Source organism: Myotis daubentonii, chromosome 9 (genome assembly GCF_963259705.1).
Source record: "Myotis daubentonii chromosome 9, mMyoDau2.1, whole genome shotgun sequence".
NCBI lineage: Eukaryota > Metazoa > Chordata > Mammalia > Chiroptera > Vespertilionidae > Myotis > Myotis daubentonii.
In genome coordinates this window covers 9,928,468-9,947,728 of record NC_081848.1, presented here as the reverse complement: position 1 = coordinate 9,947,728, position 19,261 = coordinate 9,928,468, and the positions used below count along the sequence as shown (strand labels likewise).

General features: G+C 36.5%; 1 protein-coding gene across 4 annotated transcripts in view; it reads left to right on the top strand.

Annotated features, from left to right (window-relative positions):
* ZW10 (zw10 kinetochore protein) overlaps window positions 1–18,799 on the top strand; it is a 36,917-nt gene extending 18,118 nt beyond the window's left edge. For all 4 annotated transcript variants that reach the window (XM_059707918.1, XM_059707920.1, XM_059707919.1 and 1 more), the window contains 9 exons: window positions 483–646; window positions 1,230–1,412; window positions 4,715–4,953; window positions 8,339–8,410; window positions 10,929–11,098; window positions 11,957–12,087; window positions 12,632–12,763; window positions 13,521–13,723; window positions 16,531–18,799. In XM_059707918.1, coding sequence (XP_059563901.1) covers window positions 483–646; window positions 1,230–1,412; window positions 4,715–4,953; window positions 8,339–8,410; window positions 10,929–11,098; window positions 11,957–12,087; window positions 12,632–12,763; window positions 13,521–13,723; window positions 16,531–16,651 — 1,415 coding nt within the window. In that variant the 3' untranslated portion in view covers window positions 16,652–18,799. The remainder of the gene's footprint in view (window positions 1–482; window positions 647–1,229; window positions 1,413–4,714; window positions 4,954–8,338; window positions 8,411–10,928; window positions 11,099–11,956; window positions 12,088–12,631; window positions 12,764–13,520; window positions 13,724–16,530) is intronic.
* Window positions 18,800–19,261: the final 462 nt, after the last annotated feature.

The window sequence follows — 19,261 nt, the reverse complement described above, 5'->3', positions numbered from 1 at the left end:
TATAGAAAAGGTATTAACGTATTCTGTTTACTAGACTAAATATACAATAATGTAATGTGTTTATTGGTATTTTACTAGGATAAAAACTCAGTTCCTTTGCAGAGATGAAAAAAAGTATTATTAAAAATGGGGATTTTATTCTAAACTAGTTTCAACTTTATATGCAGAATTTCTGAGTACTTTTCATAGAATCAGATCAGTACATTAGCAGTAGATGATTATAATGTAGATGGCTTAATACCTTATTGTTATAGAATACAGGCAGAAATACAGTGCAGATGATTCATTTGAGCAGTGAAAGATAAAATAATGATTGTATGTCTTGCTTTACCCCCAAGCAATCAGTTGAGATAGTTATAAAATTATCTGTGCCGTTTTCTTCCCCATCATCTTACAAGTAAAGAATTCTAGAACACTAAGGAACGTGAGAATAATCTAGACTGTGAATGGTTTCTTATTTAAACTTTTTCTTTTGAATTCAGATTTGCCTCTTGATACTGATCAAGAAAATGAAAAAACATCTACGATCATATTGGCTGAGATGCTTGGTGACATGATCTGGGAGGACTTGTCTGAGTGCCTCATTAAAAACTGTTTGGTTTATTCTATCCCAACAAATAGCAGCAAGTTACAGCAATATGAGGAGGTAAGAGCAGAGATATCACAGGAAATTTAAGAGATTAGCTTCTTATTGGTGGCAGGGATTTTGTTGCTGTTTTTTTGTTTGTTTTTTAGATCTTTAGTTCTTTAGTGACATCTTTAAAAAAAATATTAATAAGGAATAGAAGCAAATTCCTCATAACTTCCTTTTTCTCCTGGCTTCCTACCATTTGATTGGGAAGCACCTTCTTACTAAGTGTATTTTCTTTAGTAAGATACTTTTGAAAAACAATTATTCTTGTATTTATACTTGTATCAGTTATAGTAGTTACTATGTGGCACTGCTTTCTCGTTTCTTTTTACTCTTTCCTTGAACACTAAAATAAGTATATTTATTTTAAAGGTCTTTGTACCTTAATCAAATAGAATCAGAAATTTCTATTGAAGATACTCTTCCTAATTAATTTAAGGCAGGAAAAAAAATGTCTGATAGTTTTATTCCTAGTAATTGATGATTTGTTCTAAAACTTAAATAACCAGTTGGTCCTGTTCTTTTCATTGGATTTGAAATTTTAATATTGAAATGGAAAATATGTATATAATTATTGTTTTTTTCTTGTATTTGTCAGATCATACAATCCACTGAAGAATTTGAAAATGCCTTAAAGGAGATGAGGTTTTTAAAAGGAGATACTACTGATTTGCTAAAATATGCCCGTAACATCAATTCTCATTTTGCTAATAAGAAGTGTCAGGATGTGATTGTGGCGGCTAGAAACCTAATGACCTCTGAAATTCACAACACTGTGAAGGTATTGGGGTTATGATATATTACAGTGTTCAGGAAGCAGCTCCTTTTTGAGATGAATATGTTAGATTGGAAGAGGGCATGACAGTTGCTGAGCTCATGGTGGGAGTTATTAATCTTCTGAATGTTCGTTTTCTTACCTTTAAAGTGGTCCTACTATTTACCTCTTTCCTAGGGTATTGTGAAGTCTAGATAAAGTAATGCACATGAAAGCATTATAGAAATTGAAAAAGACTACATAAATGTAATGCACTACTATTGTTGAAATTAGGTAATATGCCAACCTATATGTTTTTCTCACCTTCATTACTTAATTTTTAGTACACAATTTTGGGACAGGTAGGCTTTATTTATGTCCAGAGATTACATTCTATTGTGAAAATGTTGACTTCATCTTTTAGGCACTAGTTTTGAAGTTAAAATAATAAAAAATGTGAACTATGTAAAATGTAAACAAATTATCTGCAAAGTTAATGGACTGCTTAATTTGCATTGAGGGTAAGTTACTCCTTTGATCTTAGATATTTCTGTGTGTTCACTTCTGTTTTATTTTATCTTCTTACCTTACAAATATAAAGTAATATTTGGTAAATGTAAGGAATTATTAGTTTAAAACAACACATTGACTAAGGTAATCTCTTAATAGAAAATTGCTCAGCTATTTTTCTTCTATCACTGCAGGTACTCTACTCTTTTTCCTTCTATCCCTTCGGCCATATTCCATCGTCCTTGGGAGTAACCTGTTACTATGTCCACTTTAGCTAGCCATTTGAGGGCATAGATAGTAGTAACACATTTTGAGGTAATTTTGGATTGTTAAGGGAGTTGAAATCTGATTACCAGGAATTGTGCTGTGGGTTTTTCTAACATAAATATCACTTGATTATGTAACTCTTCTGCACAAAACCAGTGGCTTCCCATCTTATGTAAAGAAAGACCCAGTAACCTTACAGTAGCTATAAGACCTTACATGATCTGTGCTCCTGTTGCCTCTAATTCCAGGTGCTATTGTATTGGGCTTCTAATATTGCTGTTCCCTGAATTTGCTAAGACCACTGGTTGCAGAACCTTTGAGTCTCTTGTTCCCTTTGTTAGGAACATTTTTACCACAAGTCATGCTACATGACTTGCTCCCTTTCCTGACCATGCTTTAATATTGTGACCTCTGCCCTGGCCAGTGTGGCTCAGTTAGTTAAAGCATTGTCCCGTGCACCAAAGGGTCATGGGTTCAATTCCCGGTCAGGGCACATACCCAGGTTCAGGTCCAATCTCCAGTCTGGGTGGGCGTGGGAGGCAACAGTCAATGTTTCTTTCTCACATTGATGTTCCTCTCTCCCTCTCCTTTCCTCTCCAAAATCAATAAAAACATATCCTTGGGTAAGGATTAAAAAAATAATCCTCCTACTCTCGAAAATAAGCTCATAAGGGAAGGGTTTTTCCTTACTGTGTATCTCCAGCCCCAAGAAAATACCTGGTGCACACCACTATATACCCAGTATTCAGTAAGGATTTGGTAAATGAATTAATATATGTCTCACTTGCCTCTGTCATAACTCTTTGATGTAAATAGGATTGTTACTGTGTTGCTCTGTGACTCTGAGCTAAAATATTTCAACCTAGTTGGACCTCATTTCTCTTTTCAGTAACATGACAAAATTGAACTAGATAATTTCTAAGCTTCTTGTTCAACTAATTCTGACTTTCTATAAAACTATTATTTTTTCCTGAGTGCCCAAATCCTAATACGTAGCTTCTTCTAGATCAGGGTTTCTCAACATGGCACTGTTGATAGTTGGGACCAGATAATTCTTTGCTGTTGGAGGGTTGGCCTGTAGGAAGTTTAGTGGCACCCCTAATCTCTGTTCACAGATGCCACGAGCAACTTTCCTGCTGTGTTAACCAAAAATGTCTTCAGACATTGCCAGATGTTCCCTGGCAATTTTGCCTGGAAGGCAAAATTGTTCTTAGTTAAGAACATCTTTTTAACTAAGATGTAGGTTCTAACCTGGTTCTTTTTCTTGGCATGAAGGCCCTGGAATTAGATACTTTAAACTGCCCAGCTTTGGGAGGCTCATCTTCCTTTTTTCATAAATCATTTTAATTTAATTTGCCTTCATAGTCTTCATCTAAATTTTCTCTAAAACAATTCCCTATGTGTACCCACTATTTTCATAAAACATCTAAAGTTGTTTTTTGTTGTTTTGTTTTTACATTTTAACCTGACAGGTGTCATATTAGATCTTATATTCTTCCATCTTGAGGTTCCCTCGCCCTCCTCATGAAGTCACTGTTTTGAGTCGTGTATTCTGGGTCCACTAGTTTTCAGACGAACATTGGCATTTTCCTAAACATCTCTATAATTATACTTTTTCTTCTGTATTCTGATGTTAGCCATAATTTTGACTAATAGGTCCCTGACATTTGTATTGTTATATAAACTTCATAACAGCATTATGAAGTAGATACTGTTATACTCTTTTATAGATTTGGAAGGCAAGTCTGATGACTTAAACATTTTTATCATACTGAACTTTTTCTGTCATACATTTTCTGTAGAGGTCCAGTATATGAAGAGCAGAGCTGTTCTTCTTGCAGTGGGATTAGGGAACCTGCTGCTTCTACATGCTTAATCTCTCCTTTTTTTGACCCCTAGGGCATCTTTAAGCAGCAAGGTTTGAAAATCATATTTCAGTACAGTTTTTCTTTCTTGTACAATGAGAAAATTGAAGTCCAGAGAGGTTAAATGACTTTGTCAAAGTTAGGGTAAAAAATATCACGAATGTTTCCAAATTAACAGCCTAGTATTCTTCCCTTTAGTCTTGATTAAGTCTGGGAATTTTCATTCATGTAAGTGTTAGAGAAGCTTTATTGATTTTGTATTTTCACCAAATTAGTGCACAGAAGAATTGGAAGAATTATAGTAAAAAGAATTGCTTATTTCTGGGGACATGCTCTCAACCTAAGATTGAGCAGTCATTAAAATACTGCTATGTAGAGGAAGGGAGAGAAGAGAGAGTGAGAAACAAAGATGTGAGAGAGAAACATCAATCAGTTGCCTCCTGCACATGCCCTGATTGGGTATCAAACCCGAAACCTAGGTATATGCCCTGATCAAGAATTGAACCCGCAACCTTTTGGTGCATGGGACAACATTCAACCAACTGAACCACCTGGCTGGGGCTGTACTTAAATCTTTCTATTACCCTATAGAGCCATAGCTTTATCATCATATCTTATTCTTCACTGTATGCTTGCATTTGAATTATTCTGAGGATAGTGCTTTTTCGTTTCTATGTTGAATCTTAGATTATTCCTGACTCTAAGATAAGTGTGCCTGACTTACCCACCTCTGATGAGGATGACAAGCTACAAATACAGAAAATGTCCACAACTCAGTACAATGAAATGGTGAATTTACAGCCTGAAAATACATTGGACCAACATTCCTTTTCTTTGCCCACTTGTCGTGTTAGTGAATCTGTGAAGAAATTAATGGAACTTGCTTACCAGACTTTACTAGAGGCAACAACCAGTAGTGATCAATGGTAAGAGTTCTGAGTTGTGTGAACATGGCAGTGACTTTGTTAAATATTTATCTAAACTGATATTTATTAAGAGAATTAGCTTGAATCTTTTGAGTTTTTTTTTTTTTTTTTTTAATCCTCAGCTGAGCATATTTTTTCCATTGACTTTTTTTTTTTTTAGACAGAGTGGAAGGTAGGGATTAAGGGGGAGAGAGAGAGAGAAACATTGATTGGTCGCCTCATGAATGCGTCCCAACCCAACAGGGGGTTGAACCTGCAACTGAGGTATGTGAACCCATGATCCCTTCTGTCCACAAGCCGACTGAGCAAAACCGACCAGGGGTCTTTTGGGTTTTCTTATCCCATTAGTTAAGTAATATATTTTTTTCTGAAAAATAGTGCAGCACATAAATGTATATTAACAATTGTCTTTTCAATAACATCTTATAGCAAGGTGTAAGAATAGAAACATGTATGGATCACCTAATGGGTTTTCTTGATGTTAAAAATTGTTAATTTTTTTAAAAAGTATATTTTATTGATTTTTTTTTACAGAGAGGAAGGGAGAGGGAGAGGGATAGCGAGTTAGAAACATCGAAGAGAGAGAAACATCGATTCAGCTGCCTCTTGCACGCCCCCCCCCCCCCCCCCACTGGGGATGTGCCCGCAACCCAGGTACATGCCCTGGACTGGAATCGAACCTGGGACCTTTGAGTCCGCAGGCCGATGCTCTATCCGCTGAGCCAAACCAGCTAGGGCAAAAAATTGTTAATTATTTTTAATAGAAAGCTATTTAATTTTAATTTTTTATTTGAATTGAATGATATGACATCAGAAAGCCTGTGTAAGGAATTTAGAATGCTACCTGGAAAATGATTAATACTCAAATGTTTATTATTGGTAGGAGTGGTAATAGTGATAGTTGTATCATCTACTCCAGCCTGCTCTAGCCCCTTAGCTTAACATGTATGTTACCTTTTGAAATCTAGGCCCTAATTAATTTACATTTTAAACATTTATTTTCTAAAGTGATAATAGTTTGTTGGGTACCCAAAGAAAGAAAAGAATGGAATGTATCAAAAATCACCCTTTCAGGATGATTTCTAATGTGCATTGTATACAGGGTACCCCAAACTCTATTTCGCATATATTGAATTTCTTTTTGTAAGCTTTTTCCTATTCCTAGACAAAATTGAAGAGAAAATGATAGGCCATAGCCAAAGTTGATTGCAGAACAGAATGACACAAGCCTCTTCATTTTGTATCTATACGTAGCAGTTTTTTACTTCTTGTCCTCATAGCAGAAAACACCTTTATTAGTTAGGGCTGGACTTAATCATACTGCATCTTCAGATTGGCTTCCAGAGTTTCAGTTTTTACCTCCACATTCACACAAACCCCTTTATTCTATTCTGCTCTAGAAAGAACACGTTTACCAAATACTTCCATGACTTTAATGAATCATTATATTCACAAGTCCTTCCAGTTTTAAATATAAGTAGGAAGAAAAATACATGTAAAAGGAAGTATATTTTCCTTTGGCAAAATAAATATGTGAGAATACAGAATACCCATCATATATATATATACTAGGGGCCCGGTGCACGAAATTCGTGCACTGGGTGTGTGTGTGGGGGGGAGTGTCCCTCAGCCCAGCTTGCCCCCCTCTCACATACTGGGAGCCCTCAGGCATTGACCCCCATCACCCTCCAATCACAGGATCGGCCCCTTGCCCAGGCCTGACGCCTCTGGCCTAGGTGTCCGGCCCGGGCAGCGGGGACCTGCAGTGGCAGCGGGGGGGGGGGGTAGAGGGGGCCGTGATCGCGTGGGCTCCGCCCCTGCCCCTGCAGGATGCCTCTGGCTGAGGCGTTCGGCCTGGGCAGCGGGGACCCGCAGCTGCAGCGGCCCCACGATCGTGGGCTTCACTTTAGGCCCAGGCAAGGGACCCCTAGCTCCTGGGACTGCCAGCTTCGACCGTGCCCAGCTCCCATCGCTGGCTCCACCCCTACTTCCTGCTCTCACTGGCCAGGGCAGCAAAGGCGCCTGATTCTCCGATCATGGCTGGGGGGCAGGGCAAAGGCGGCCCCAGGGCCGCCTTTGCCCTGCCCCCCAGCTCTTAGCTCCCCCCTGGGTTTCTGATCACTGTCAGTGGCAGGGGGCTTCTTCCTGCTTTCCCTTTCGCCTCCCTGCATTGTGCCTACATATGCAAATTAACCGCCATCTTGTTGGCAGTTAACTGCCAATCTTAGTTGGCAGTTAATTTGCATCTAGCCCTGATTAGCCAATGAAAAGTGTAGCTCGTATGCCAATTACCATTTTTCTCTTTTATTAGTGTTGATATATATATATATATATATATTATTTCAGAGAAGAAGGGAGAGGGAGAGAGATAGAAACATCAATGATGCGAATCATTGATCAGCTGCCTCTTGCATGCCCCCTACTGGGGATCGAGCCTGCAACTTGGGCATGAGCCCTTGACAGGAATCGAACCCAGGCTGATGCTCTAGCCACTGAACCAAACTAGCTAGGGCGACCCAACAATATTTTTGTATACTGAATGTCTATGGCCATTCTTTCACTAAAATAGTTTTTAACAGGACAAATAAAATCACAACTACACTGCAATAGCTCCTCTATTATTAAACCTCAAAGAATATATGCAGCAAAAATAAAATAATCAGGTATTATAGTAATCAAGTAGCAACAGTATTTGGGGGTATAATAACTATAACTTATTTTTCTAAACATTTGTGGCATTCTTGTGACTTATTCAAGGTACATAGTTTTAAGATACTCTTACAAAGAAGTGCAGAAACCTTATATTTGCCCTTTCTGAGTGCATTTTAATAATAATCTTTAGGTATTCTAAGACCAGATATAAAGGGCAAAAAAAACAAACCTTGAGGTTAGATTCTATTCTAGAAATGTTGATTCATCTCCTTGCATTGGGGTAAGAAGGAGAAAAGGTGAAAGCTGAAAGTCAGACTGATTCTAAAAGAACCAAGTGAATGCCTTATTGATGTCTTGCCCTTTGCAGAGTGCGTCAGTGAGTAAGTAACATTTGCTTGAGGCTTAGCTCCATTTGTTACTGAAGGGATACTCTGGGTCCTGGCAGAAAACAAACAAACGGGTAAATGGAAAAAGGCTTTGTGTTGAATGCTGCAATTCTTAAAATTATTAAGAGATCCAGGTTTTTAGGACTGCAGTCTAGTTAGCAAATACTGACTGAGAGTATATTTCCATCTAGATGATTGGTGTTTTCAGCAGTGACCAAGGCAGGTATTCGCTCAAATTATCGTTTTAGCTGATGACTCTCACTTAGTTTAAGGTACACTTAGTTTAAGTTTTTTTTCTATTTCCAATATATCCTTATGCATTTCTATTGAAATTGTTTTCCTCTTAGTGCTGTTCAACTTTTCTACTCAGTGAGGAATATCTTCCATTTGTTTCATGATGTTGTACCAACATATCACAAGTAAGTACCACTGTATCTCATTTCTGTAGGATTGTATGTCTGAAATGTGTGTAAGTCATTAAAACCAGTGATCTTATTTCCCACCAAAGATATTTTGGGTACCAAAATTTTTACAGTGAAATGCAGTAAACCATTTAAAATACATGTTTAAAGGACACAGGTCATTTATTAATAAGTTAATAAGGGTACTGTAATCTTGCAATATAATGGGTGATGCAAATTTAAAAACTTGAAAAAAACTTTACCCTGTTTTTATTTATTTATTTTTATATTTTATTGATTTTTTACAGAGAGGAAGGGAGAGGGATAGAGAGTTAGAAACATCGATGAGAGAGAAACATCGATCAGCTGCCTCCTGCACACCCCCTATTGGGGATGTGCCCGCAAACAAGGTACATGCCCTTGACTGGAACCGAACCTGGGACCCTTGAGTCTGCAGGCCGACGCTCTATCCACTGAGCCAAACCGGTTAGGGCTACCCTGTTTTTGATGGTAGATGAGAACTGCCTCACTTTACTTGGTTACAAAACAAAAGGCCATCACTCCACATTGCTATCTAGTAAACATACTACATTTTCTCTTGGCTTTGTAGACTTAATACCACAAGGGATTGCCATTTAACTGTCAGATATGATCAGCTACTCTTTCTAGTTATTTTAGGCTATATTTACTTAATGTCGTGGATTTTTGAAGTTTCTTTTAATATTAACCTGAAAAGTTATTCATAACTTTAAGCCTCCAAGAGCTCTCTCTATTATCCACATTAAGTGTTTTGGATATCTTTTATGAAAGTTTTAAATATTACGTCAGCACAGTTATTCATTAGTTGAGGACTCCTGGTTTAAAAAAACAAAATTAGTTTATTATTTGTAGTATTTTTAGTTCAGATTTTTGAATATTGAGATGTTTTTAAGTAGGTACACCTGTTGTTTTTGTTACAAAAGAAAACACTTATTGTGAACCTTATTATTTTTAGTTATATTTTCTTTGCTGTTTTAAAATTTTTATTTCACTGTCTACTTAGTCAAGTAAAGGAGAAGAGAAAACATCTCTGGGTCAGCTGATAGACATGTTTTTTGAGTTTCAGAGATAGTTGGTTTAGGAGTCCATGCTTAGAAACATTTTTCATTCTACTGTGAAGTTAGATTTACTTCTGTATGATCTTGGAACTCTGTGCTGGACCTATGGTTTACAAATTTGAGTGTGCATCAGAATTACCAAGAAGACTCATTATAATATAGATTTCTGGATCCCATGCCCGAGATTTCTTGATTCAGTAGGACTGAAATCAGGGCTGGAATTTTAAATGAATTTCCACATCATGCTGATGTTGCTTGTCAGGGGACCACAGTTTGAGAACCACTGTTTTAGATGAGGGTTCTCAGCTTTGGCAGTATTTTAGAATCACTTATGAAACATTAAGAATATGTATATTTGCCTAGGTCCTATCCCAAGAGATTTTGATTCATAGGTCTGGTTTAAGACCCACACATCTGTGATTTTTTAAAGCCCTATAAATTTTTCTGATGTGTAGCCCAAAATGAGGACAACTGTCTTAGATTGTTAGTTTCTGACTTTGTATAGTTAGACTGACAATAAAATCAGCAAACTAGGAAGTATTAGTTGAGAGACTGCTGAAGAGGATATATAGCAGAAATACAAGACCTCTTCCCAGGCTAGGTAGGGAGACTAATATGTGTGGAAGATTTAGAGCAGTGGTTTTTGATTTTTGTATGAAAATTAAGATTACCTGGGAAGGTTTAAAACATAAATGCCCTAGCTTCATTCAGAGATTGTAATTTAATTTGTATGGGATTGAAGTCTAAATATATATTTATATGCTTAGAAACATTTTAAATATATTTTTATTGATTTCAGAGAGGAAGGGAGGAGAGATAGAAACATCAATGATGAGAGAGAATCATTGATCAGCTGCTCTTGCATACCCCACACTGGGGATTGAGCCTACAACCTGGGCGTGTGCCCTGACCAGGAATTGAACCGTGATCTGGTTCATAGGTCAGCGCTCAACCACTGAGCCATGCCGGCCAGGTTAAATATCTATATATTTTAAATTTCCCAGGTGACTAATCTCTAGCCAGTTTTGAAAACTAGTGAATTAGAAAATAGTTGAGTGCTTCAGTATATAAATAAAATAGGAATTTGGAGAAAGAGGAAGTAAGTCTATTTCCACAGACTGATCAGTGTTAAATTTCAAGGGATTTATTATGTATATCTATGCTAGGTTTCCAATACAAAAAGTTGACACAGGGAAACATCTTAATTCCCCTACTCTTTCTTGTTTGTTATTCACTGGGATAGTTTTGTAGGATAAGGTCACACTCAGAACAACTTCTCTCTGATTGTAAGTTGGATGATGAGATTATATCTTATGTTCAGCATTTATACAGCAGACAATGATTAAAACCTAGAAAGAGTTAAAAGAGTAGTAACTTCATCAACCCCAACTTCAATAAGAGGTGATTTCTTTCTTTTTCTACCCTCTCTCTTTAACTAGGGAGAACCTTCAAAAACTTCCCCAATTGGCTGCCATTCATCATAACAACTGTATGTATATTGCTCATCACTTGCTGACCCTCGGGCATCAGTTCAGATTACGTCTTGCCCCCATTCTTTGTGATGGCACTACTACTTTTGTGGATCTTGTACCTGGCTTCAGGAGACTTGGTAACTGATATCTTAAATTCAGTAAAGCACATTGATTATGCAGCTTCTCAGCCTGGTATCTTTGTAATTTATGAATGAGGCAGTTAGAAATTAGGTGGTGGTCCTGAGCTCTGTTGGAAAGTAGGAGGGCATTTAATTTGCAAGTATTCCTAGTTATTTAATTTTATAAAGTGAATGTACCCTTTGTGGAAGCATTAATTTTTCTTGACATGATTTCATGATACATTAGAGTTCCAAAGTGCATTGCTAATGTGCAGTGAATTCACCAAATCTGAGTTATGTCAGTAGAATGACAAATAATAAGATTTGTATTGTGACAGTTCCATTAGCGTTGTTGATAAGAGTTCGCTGATGTCAGTACTTGTTATTTTGCAAAACCTCGGGATAGCTCCCTCTTCTTCTACTTCTCTTAGCTTTACTTGGGATTATTAAGAAAATCAAAAGGCATGAAATGTGGGATAAATCAATAATTTTGCTATAATGACAGCCTAAGAAAAGCAGAGACTCTATAATTCACTTAGCTTTTCAATTCCTGACATTCCTTCGGTGGTATAGATCTTTCAGAAAATAAGTAGTTGCTTCTATCTAAGTTATTTTTCTCATCTGACTCTGGACAAGCTATTGGGAAAGACTTATTATCCTGAGGATGGGTTTGGAGGAGCTGGCTAATGTATTAGAAATGACTGTCTCTAGTAACCTTAGGGCAGCTTTATGCTTGTTTGCTAGGTAACAAGCAAGTGTTTTCAAGTAAGCAGAACAGATACATAGTGCATGCTTCTCTCTCTCCTCTTCCACACTAGTTTTGCAGTGTGTAATTGAACAACTGTTAGAATTCTTTATTCTCATTTCTCATTATAGGGACAGAATGTTTTTTGGCCCAAATGCGGGCACAGAAAGGAGAACTTCTGGAAAGATTATCAAGTGCTAGGAACTTTTCAAGCATGGATGATGAAGAGAACTATTTTGCAGCAAGTAAAGCAATCCGTCAGGTGGGAGGCTGTTGTTAGCTCTGGAATTTGTTTTCTATCTTTAGATATCCCCCTTGTTTTTAAACACCAAAAACTATGTAACAGACAGCTCAGTTTATTCCACACAACCCTCATTGGACAATCTGGATACCTTTTACAGTCATATTTATGATCGTTCCCCTGCTGCCCCCCCCCCCCCCCCAAGTCAACAGGAAGCTACCTTCCCATCAAGTCATCATGTGACAAGTTTTAAGTCTGTCATAGCAAATATTTAACCCATGAACTTGGGTTTGGGAAGTTTGAAATATTAGCTTTCATCTTAATGCCCCTCTTTCCTATGTGATTTATTTTTTTAGTGTCATTTCCCTGTCCTCAGGATAAATTTGTTTTTCATCTAGCAGGCATATCACTAAGGTTTAATATTCAAGAAGCACATATTCTTGGTTACTTTACCTCACCTTTATATGCTGCCTTTTCTCTCATAAACACACAAATGATAAATGTAAATCTGGAAAGAAGTTGCAACAATCTCTCTTTTATGTAAATAGCTGTATTCTTCTCACAGGTCCTGCACCAACTGAAGAGACTTGGAATTGTGTGGCAGGATGTCCTGCCAGTGAACATATATTGCAAGGCTATGGGGACTTTACTCAATACAGCAATTTCTGAGATTATTGGAAGAATCACTGCCCTGGAGGTAAGAGCTGTTAGATGGCTCACCAGACTTGATATGCAATTCTTGTCCTAGATTGTCACTTTACTAGGAATGTGTTGTTGAAGTCTCATTTTTAGTCAACACAGATGGTAGAAGAAATTGTTCATGTTTTATGTCTAATTCATAGTTTGTATTTTTAGTTTTGTCTTAATTCTTTCTTGCTCTAGAGACTTGCTAATGTCTCGCTTTTATAGCCATATACGAAGATAGGATTACACTACTTTTCCATCTAGCATCTGCGTAAATTATGAATGAGAAGGTTGGAAACAGTAGTCCCAAGATGGACTATAAAGTATGAAGTCATGTATATTTAATTTGCAAATAAATTAAATTAATTTAGTAAAGTGAGGTGCAGTTGGGATTATATATGTGACCCTACAATAGTTGCCTGGACTCTGCTATCTCATGCCTCTAAAGCATACATTGGCTCAAACCTTGTTTGTAATAACATCCCCTGCTTTGCAGCAAGCTGTGCTACATTCTACAGGAGAAATGGGCTTTTTCATGCAGGCAAACTAAATTACTAACAATCTGTTGAAACATATTTTGTGTCACTCTAGCTGTAGGAGTATTGTCAGAGAGCTGATGAAATCTAGTATGCAGTAAGAGGTGCTAAATTGGTTGGAAAACATATTGCTGTTAGCTGACTGTCTGGACAACATGCACCAAACATCGGCCCTTTCCTTACTACTAAGCTGGCCCAATTCTATTTTGTTGTGTTCCATTTGTGCAAAACCAGGACATCTCTACTGAAGATGGTGATAGATTGTATTCCTTATGCAAAACAGTGATGGATGAAGGACCCCAAGTATTTGCACCTCTCTCTGAAGAAAGCAAGAACAAGAAATATCAAGAAGAGGTTCCAGTCTATGTGCCAAAATGGATGCCATTCAAAGAACTGATGATGATGTTACAGGCCAGCTTGCAAGAAATTGGGGATCGGTGGGTAGAATGATCTTTTCAGTTTTGACGAGTATTAGTGCCATTGAGAGCAGTGCTTCCTTTCCTTCTCTCCCTCCCTCCCTCCCCCCCCCCCCTTTCTTTCTTTCTTTGCATGGGGAGATTATTTTATGTATTTAATTTTTTTATTTTTTTAATTTCTGTTGACATACAATATTATATTAGTTTCAGGTGTACAACATAGTAATTAGATATTTGTGTAAGTTACAAAGTGATCTTCCCAATAAGTCTAGTGACCATCTGATACCATATATAGTTATTACAATACTAGAGGCCCGGTGCACGAAATTCATGCACTGGGGGGGGGGGGGGAGTGTCCCTCAGCCTGGCCTCTCACAGTCTGGGACCCCTTGCTCCTTACTGCTCGCTGCTCCTTGGCGCTGCTGCGGAGGCGGGAGAGGCTCCCGCCACCACTGCTGTGCTCGCTAGCCATGAGCCGGCTTCTGGCTGAGCAGTGCTCTCCCTGTGGGAGCACACTGACCACCAGGGGGCAGCTCCTGCATTGAGTGTGTGTTCCCTAATGGTCAGTGCGTGTCATAGTGACCAATCACTCCACCAGTCATTCTGCTGTTCGGTTGATTTGCATATTAGGCTTTTATTATATATGATTATTCTCTATTTTTTAATGTTACCCAGGAAAGAACTTCCTATTGAGTAGCAGTAGTTGGGACCTTTGCATTATCTATCATAGTGTAGATCTCATTACCACTTTTTCATATTTGTTAACATAAAGACTTCTTGTTTCATATAATTGTGGTCTTGAACATGTTGCTTTGGGATGCTGTACAAATGAACTTGGATTTGTAAGAAGTACACCTTCTCACACCTATCTGGAAATTGTTGCCCATTTTAACCAACAGTGAATGCATTTTAACATTGGCTTTGACACTTTAACAGAAAAGTGACTTTTATTTGTATTATTCAACTCAAACCATTGTTTAATTGACCAGTTTTTCTGCAAGAAGTACAGTAGGGTTAGAGATTAAGCACTGTACATATAGAAAAGGTATACTTTTTCTTAATATAATAGATGATGTTTCATCTCACCACCATCAGTTAACATTGCTGTCCCAGTGTTTGTATGCTGTCTATATCATATCATACTGAATGTGTGGTGGGCATTGATAATGCAAAAAACAGAATAGGTTTAGGTTAGTTACACATCCATGGATGCTTTTATTATTGACTTGGTAGATTATTAACCAGTATGCATACCTTGCTCAGGGAACTCCCTGAATAGGCCTTAAAAGTCCATCTCCATCCCCATAGCTACTTGTTTATCTGTTTTAGCTTTATTTCAGATCCCCAATTATATTAGACCTAGATGGGTCTAAATTGTTCTCAGCAAATATTGTCCTTTGTAAAACACTATAAATGAGATTTCTATTTGTAAAAAAAAAAATCATATCAAAATACTTCTAACTTACATTTAATACAAAATTTGTTTTATTTATTTGTTATTTACAAGTCCTTAGTGGGTAATAAATATCTTTAGGTAAGACTCCAGAAGGCAGCATATAAGAATTTTTCTTTTGCTGTTCAAGGGCCCTCTTACAGCCTAAGAATGATCATTAATTCCTTGTTCTGAAAAAAATAATACTTTCACATCATAGCTTTCTTTTCTTTCTGCCTAGGAAGATTTTTTTTTCTTCCAGAGATTTCAGTAAATATATAAATAATATCTAATTGAGAATTTTTTTACCTTCTGTTGTATAGTTTAAACATTTTAAAATTATAAAATATACATATGAAAGAGCATAGTATATATAACATATACTCATAGTTTAAAGAAAAGGAGTAAAGTAAATGTTCACGTACCTATTACCCAACTTAAGGAAAATTACCAGTGCCTTTGAAGACCCCTGTGTTCCTTTCCAAGTGCTCCCCACCAGAGGTAACCACTATCTTGAATTCTGTGTAATTTCCTGGCCTTTCTTTATAGTTTTACCACATTTGCACATATCCCTAAACAATATATAGTTTTCCACATTTGCACATATTCCTAAACAATATGAAGTTTAGAACTTTCTATAAGTGGAATCTCCTATAACTTGCTTCTTTATAGTTTTTAAATTTATGCACAATGGTGTGCATAGCTACAGTTCATTTTCACTGCTGTATCATATTCCATTATACAGGTATTTTGTAATTTATTTCTTTTTTTTACTTCACATTTACACCAGTATTTGGTATTATCAGACTTTAAAAAATTTTTCTAATTGGTGTGAATTTTGCTCATTGTCATTGTAATTTACATTTCCTTAAATTCTAATGATGTTGAGCATCTTTTTATTGATCCTTCATGTTTTTCCTATTGTAAAATGCCTGTTCATATTTTTTGCCCTTTATTCTAATGGGTTGTTTGTGGTTTCATTATTGACTTACGGGAGTTCTCTATGTATTTTTTTATACCAATTCTTTCTAAGTTGAAATTTGTTGCCTATGATTCACTTTTTAAAGTAGTTACAGGTCCTAATACTCTGTATAAACATATGAGGATGTGGTCATGATTGTCAAGTTCCAACAGGGCTTAGTGAGTATAGAATAAGGGAGAATAGTCTTATCTTCCTAACGTTGACTCTTTATCTGTCTGTGCTGATACTCAAATGCAGCCAGAAAGCCAAAGAGGTCAAAGAGATTGAGTGGTAGATCCATTAAGAAGGGGAAGGATGCCAGGTTTTGTTTTATTTCTATTAAGACAAGCATTTGGGATCACATAAGCATTTTTTAAGTCTTGCTTATACTTCAGAGACATAATAGGAAAAAGAATTTTATCTTTTATTTTGCAGGTGGGCGGATGGAAAAGGACCCTTGGCAGCTGCATTCTCTTCCAGTGAAGTAAAAGCTTTAATCCGTGCCTTGTTCCAGAATACAGAAAGAAGAGCAGCTGCTCTTGCTAAGATTAAATAAGCACCATTCCTAAGAAAGCCATGTCTTGACTATGTGGATTCCTCTCCTGACATAATTACTTCTTTAAAGACTTCGTGGAATCACCCATTGGTTTTGGTGAACCAATATGTAATGGAAGAACCTGGCCTCCGATCAGGGAATCCAGGAGATTCCAAGGGTCAGGGTACAGAATTTGTGAGCAAATGGGAGATGTATTTTGGGAGGTAGGGGAACATATTTGGCCTTGTAGGAATTAAGAAGACTTCCTTTAACATTTCTTTCCAATAAATAATGCTTTGAAAGGGAGTGTCTTTAATAACATGGGAACTTTGACAAAAGAGACCAAATTTTCTTACCTTTTCTGCTATTCTTTTACTGACATTTATGATCCTCACAGAGGGCTCACTGACTTTTTATCTTCTTTCTTCATAACACTATCTGATAATTTCTCAGAATCCCTAGGACTCGTAGGACTTTTAGTATAAAGTTTTGCTATTTTAAAGATATTTTTTATTTGACAATTATAGTTGACATACAATATTATATTAGCTATAGGAGTACAACATAGTAATTAGACATTTACATATCTTACAAAGTAATCTTCCCTATAAGTTTAGTACCCATCTGACCCTTTACATCGTTATTGACAATATTTTCCCTATGCTGTACTTTACATCTTCTTGACTCATTTTATAACTAGCACTTCTTACTTCTGAATCCCTTCAACTTTCAACCCATCTCCCCAACCTCCCTCTCATCTGGCAATCATCAATTAGTTCTCTGTATATATTGGTTTGTTTCTGTTTTGTTGATACATTTATTGTGTGTTTTTAGATTCCACATGTAAGTGAATTATATTGTACTTGTATTTCTCTTTCTGACTTATGTCACTTAGCATAATACCCTCTGGTCTATCCATGATGTAAATGGCAAGATTTAATTCTTCTTTATGGTTGAGTAATGTTCCATTGTATAAATATACTACAGCTTCTTTATTCTCCTGTGGATGGATACTTAAGGTGCTTCCCTGTCTTGGCAAATGTAAATAATGCTGCAGTGAACATGGTGCATATGTCTTTTCAAATGAATTAATGTTTTGAGTTTCTTTGGATAAATACTCAGAAGTAGAATTTCTGGGTCATATGGTAGTTCTGTTTTTAATTTTTATGAATCTCCATACTGCTTCATAGTGGCTGCACCAACCTCCAATCCCACCAGCAGTGCGTGAGGCTTCCCTTTTCTCCACATTCTTATCAGCATTTGTTTGTTGATTTATTGATGATAGCCATTCTCATAGGTGTGAGGTGATATCTCATTGTGGCTATAATATGCATTTTTCTGATGATTAGTATGTTGAGCATCTTTTTATGTCTGAATCCTTTTTGAAGAAATGTCTATTCAGGTCCACTGTCCATTTTTTAATTGGAGTGTTTGTTTGTGTTAAGTTGTATGAGTTCCTTATATGTTTTGGATATTAACCACTTATCAGGTATGTCGTTGGCAAATATCTTTTCCAATTCAGTAGGTTAATCTTTTCATTGTGATGGTTTCCTTTACTGTGCAAAAACTTTTTAGTTTGACGTAGTCCCGTTTATTTTTTTCTTTTGTTTCCAAAGTCCAAGGAGACATATCCAAAAACATATTACTAAGAGTGATGTCAAAGAACTTACTGCCTATGTTTTCCTCTAGGAGCTTTATGGTTTCAGGTCTTACATTTCAGACTTTAAACCATGTTGAGTTATTCATGTATATGGTGTAAGAGAGTGATCTAATTTCATTGTTTTGCATGTGTCTGTCCAGTTTTTCTAACACCATTTATTGAAGAGACTGTCTTTACCCCATGGTATATTCTTGCCTTTATTGCCATAGAGTCATTGACCATATAGGTATAGGTTTATTTCCAGGCTCTGTATTCTGTTCCATTGGTCTATGTGTATGTGTTTATGCCAATATTATGCTGTTTTGATTACTACAGCCTTGTAGTATAGTTTGATATCAGGTAATGTGAGGCCTCCTATTTTGTTATTCTTTCTCAAGATTGCTTTGGCTATTTGGGGTCTTTTATGATTCTATATAAATTTTATGATCATTTGCTCTATTTCTGAGAAAAATGCCATTGGTGTTTTGATAGGGATTGCATTAAATTTATAGAGTGCTTTGGGTAACATGGACATTTTAATGGTATGCCCTTTTATTTATTTGTATATTCTTCATTTTCTTTCTTCAATGTCTTACAGTTTCCCAAGTACAGGTCTTTTCCCTCCATGGTTAAATTTATTCCTAGGTGTTTTTTTAATGCAATTGTAAATGGGATTGTTTTCTTAATTTCTCTTTCTGATAGTTCATTATTGGTGTATAAAATACAATTAATTTCTGAATATAAATTTTTTATCCTGCTACTTTACTGAATTCATTACTGTTGATCTCTCCTGTTATGTCTGTCATTATTTGCTTTATATATTTAGGTTTGCCTGTATTGGGTGCATCCATGTTTACAAAGGTTATTTCTTCCTGTTGTATTGATTCCTTTATCATTAAGAAATGTCATTTTTTGTGTCTGATTATAGCTTTTGTTTTAAAGTCTATTTTGTCTGGCAAATATATTGCTACTTCGGCTTTTTTGGTTTCCAT